Source organism: Cibotium barometz, chromosome 7, assembly GCF_041138505.1.
Source record: "Cibotium barometz isolate CiBa-2024 chromosome 7, ASM4113850v1, whole genome shotgun sequence".
Classification (NCBI taxonomy): Eukaryota; Viridiplantae; Streptophyta; class Polypodiopsida; order Cyatheales; family Cibotiaceae; genus Cibotium; species Cibotium barometz.
The window spans coordinates 47,019,454-47,023,626 of record NC_141052.1 but is presented as its reverse complement, the minus strand read 5'-3'; the positions used below and the strand labels follow the sequence as shown (position 1 = coordinate 47,023,626).

Below are 4,173 nucleotides of genomic sequence, written 5' to 3'. Positions count from 1 at the left end.
CCTCAAAAGAGTGTTAGTTCACGTCCATCATAATAAAAGAAATTTTAGAAGTTGGGCCATCTTTGCAAGATGTTAGAGGTGAACTTATTACTCTTCAAGATATTAGAGATGTGAAGAATGGGATTAAACCTGCTTAAGATGCCCAAGAATTAAAAGACGGGACTAATGATATGTTAAAGAAATATTTATTTTATTTGAACCAGCTAGCTAGCCATTTAGCTGCGGCCACCTAAGACTGATAGCAGGAAGGCCATACTTTTACACAAATGCCTGCTTAAATAACTCCATGATCTCATATCAGGTGATCACGTGAATAAAAAAGAAACATAATATTAGACTCAAACTTTTGCAAAGACATAAAAAAACTTATGTGAGGGGTATTTCAATGTGATTTCGAATACTTGTAAGTTGGGTTTTACAAATACGCTATGAACGCACTGGGAGGGTTTTGAATTAATGCACCCGTGAGGATATCCATATCAAACTTTCCTACGGCATTGACAAACCTACTGTATTATTATTTCGAACAATCATTTAAGAGAGCAAGGAGACACGCAAATGACTCAATGTTTTTGGAGATTTGAACTAACAGATCCGATAGGGCTTGCATGTCTGTACAAAATATTTCATTTCATTTCTATATTTGCTAAATTCTAGTCGGCAACGAGACACGGCCCATCCACGCTTGTAGTTAATAATTCCAGTACTGCTTTTATTCCATAGAATTTTGCAAGAAAGCACTAATAATTTCATAAAGCTTGGAGGCATGTCTGCTCCAGATGGGAGTGCCATGGCTACCTACTACCTCAGTCCTTTCGATATTCTTTTAAAAACATTTCTATGGGCATGAAGGGGAGAGATCTACTTTTTGCAGCCAAGTAAGCCAAGTAAATACTTAGTTTTGTGATTAAACTTTCTCTCTGGGTCTCTCTCTCTCTCTCTCTCTCTGGGGTGAAAAAAAAATGTTTTAGTTCTCTTTTCTATCTTCTATGGCTTTGATATCTTGAGAATTAGAGCCCAATTTCGGACCTTTAAATGTTGACGCCGATTATTTAAAGTCATACGATACGTCCACTAAGCACGCAAGGTTCCACATGCTAGAATACATACGAATAAATAGGTGGTGGCAATAATATACACGTTACTGGCCATGTTGATCTTACAAACACAAGAAACCATGCGATCAGGGAAACAATTAACGTCTGTGTAAGTCATCAGGGAGGCCCCCTCACTACCGAAGAGCTTTTAGGGTATGAGAGAAGGACCTGACCCGGACGCATGCGCTGTCGACGTGATGTGAGCGATGCCCGCGATCGTCACTGTAACTGATTACGGCATCATTATCGCCGTCATTACCACGCGAATTAGAGATAGCCCCGTCTTCCACTTCTCCATCTTCTGAACTCTCCGGTGCTGCCTCTTCATTAAGATTCAGGTTAAACATGTCTCGCGCAGCCCCGCTCTTGCACTGTTGCCGACATGGCAGGATTGCTGAAATGTCCCCATCCCATTGGTGGTGGTGGACTTGGTGATGATAGCTTTTCTTCACCTCAGCTTTGCAGAGATTCAGGGTGTCCTCGGACGTCGAGCTTACCACGTCGACCGTGGGTTTGAGATTGGCCGCAGTTATATTGCCGTTGAGACAGTGGAGCTTGTCCGCTGCCAGGCCCGCCGCGACGGCCGCCTTCTGGACGGCCTTAGGGGAAAGGTCCGCCGGCGGATCTTCCTTAGGGATCAAAGCCGGGAAATTGACTGCGGCCAGAGGGCCGCGCAGACAATAGAGCGCCATATCGTACGCTTGGGCAGCCGCCTCAGGTGTGGAATAGGAGCCTAGCCATATGCGGGAACGCTTCTTGGGCTGCCGGATCTCCGACACCCATTTTCCCCAGCTCCGCATGCGCACTCCTCTAAAGGCCTTGGTTGTGGTAGAGGCCTCGCTTCTGCTGGTGCTACGAGAGCGTTTGGGGGGCCTTTTCCGGACGAAGCACGGCCGCCGACCGTCTGTGTCCGCGTGATCGAAACTGTTGGGTATGGAGGCATGGGGAGGGGTTGAAGGAGGGGGCGATGAGGTTGTAGGGTTTCTACCAGCAGTATTTAATGTAGTGGGGGTGGAGCTAGGCACTACCCAGTTCTCATAGTGCTGCTGCAGCCTCTCCATCCTATTGATTGGGGCTGGTAAGGAAAAATAAGAGAAATTGAGGGTAAGATTTGCGTGACCCTTCTTTGCAATGGTTGAGAGAGAGGGAGAGAGGGAAAGACAGGCAGCTTTGCAAGGTTATTTCAAGGTGGAGAGAGAGAGAGAGAGAGAGAGAGAGCAGGGGCGGTGAGGGGGGCCGTAAAGCGACGCCGACAAAAGGCGCGGAGAGAATTGACAACCTTCCAGCAAGCGTTTTGTAAAAATAAAGTTGAGTTTAATAATTCGGAAAAGCGCGCACGTCCGACAATTCAGGCCCAACTCTCACTTGCCACCTCCGCCGCCGCCGCCTCTTCTCTTTCGCTCCTTTTGCCAACTAGGTACACTACCGCGGCCACAGGCTAAAGGTCCAGTGGATCTCATTTTATCCTATTTAATGACGATTTGAGATCCGCGGCCGCGTCGATTTTTTGCCTCCGCAGTCGCTTCTCATTTTTGCCAACTGGAGAGATTACTCTTCATACAATGGACGCTTTTCGTACCTACTGGCTGGCTGGCTAGGGTGTCTATACAATCAATGCAAATTTTTAAAATGGCCATCAAAAGTTATACTAAAACTTGGTATATTTCACCGAAAGGGTGCCGGTCAAAAATCAAGCCCGTCTTTTTCTCACTTAGGCATGGAGATGGGACATGGGAGACTCTTGGGGTCACTGTATTACGGATTATTGAAATTTAAAAACATCACTTCTAGAACACTTATGTACCAAAATTTTATCCATTTCAATTAAAAATCCCCATCTGTATGTAAATTTTCTATAAAGAAAAAGAAACCCTCTTGTTGAACTTACTTGCTATCTTACATATTTTTGAGTGACCCCCTCCCCATCTATGAATATGGACGATAGTTGCTTGGGCTGGTTCGAATGTTGAGAGAATCAAGGACTTGTTTTCCCCCTTTCTCATGTGCGTCAGGACATGGATAAGGGAGACTCCTCGTCCATAAAATGGGTAGGGAGGGTGTCTAGAGAATCAAGGACTTGTTTTTCCCCATTCTCATGTGGGTGGGGAGATGGAGAGGGGAGACTCCATGAGCCCATACTTTCATTTTTTCGTGGACGTTGTGAACTTGGACTTAGATGTAGTACCATGCAATGCTCGAAAAAAAGGCATTCTAGTGTATTTGTATCAACCATAATTAAGAAAAATTGGCTGAGATTTTAAGTAACCCTTATTTTAAGGAATGATTTTTCATGTATTTTAGTTATTAAACCGACATATAGAAGGTTGGCATCTGGGGCCCTGAATATGAATTAAACCGACATATTGTAGAGGTTTCGGAAATAAAAACCAAGCAAATTTAAGAGTTGTACTTATTTTGATCCATTTCAATTAAAAATCCCCATATGTATGTAAATTTTCTATAACACCACAAGAAGAAGAAACCCTCCTGTTGAACTCACTTGCTATCTTACATATTTTTGAGTGACCCCCTCCCCATCCATGAAAATGGGCGATAGTTGCTTGGGTTGGTTCGAATGTTGAGAGAATCAAGGACTTGTTTTCCCCCTTTCTCATGTGCGTTAGGACATGGATAAGGGAGACTCCTCGTCCATAAAATGGGTAGGGAGGGTGTCTAGAGAATCAAGGACTTGTTTTTCCCCATTCTCATGTGGGTGAGGAGATGGAGAGGGGAGACTCCATGAGCCCATACTTTCATTTTTTCGTGGACGTTGTGAACTTAGACTTAGATGTAGTACCATGCAATGCTCGAAAAAAGGCATTCTAGTGTATTTGTATCAACCATAATTAAGAAAAATTGGCTGAGGTTTTAAGTAACCCTTATTTTAAGGAATGATTTTTCATGTATTTTAGTTATTAAACTGACATATCAAAGGTTGGCATCTGCGGCCCTGAATATGAATTAAACCGACATATTGTAGAGGTTTCGGAAACAAAAACCAAACAGATTTAAGAGTTGTGCTTATTTTGATCCATTGAAAAATGCCACCTTGTTTACTACACACATTAACTTCTCC

At 43.7% G+C, this 4,173-nt stretch overlaps 1 protein-coding gene across 1 annotated transcript; it reads right to left on the bottom strand.

Moving 5' to 3' along the window:
* Nucleotides 1-1,070: 1,070 nt before the first annotated feature.
* On the bottom strand, nucleotides 1,071-2,295 carry LOC147637097 (uncharacterized). The gene has a single exon (XM_086800711.1). It carries the CDS (start codon nucleotides 2,156-2,158, stop codon nucleotides 1,232-1,234), a length of 927 nt encoding a protein of 308 aa, XP_086656837.1. The 5' UTR covers nucleotides 2,159-2,295; the 3' UTR covers nucleotides 1,071-1,231.
* Nucleotides 2,296-4,173: the final 1,878 nt, after the last annotated feature.

Bases quoted from the DNA above. Each gene is read 5' to 3' on its own strand.
- LOC147637097 (XM_086800711.1), bottom strand. From the start codon at position 2,158: ATGGAGAGGCTGCAGCAGCACTATGAGAACTGGGTAGTGCCTAGCTCC.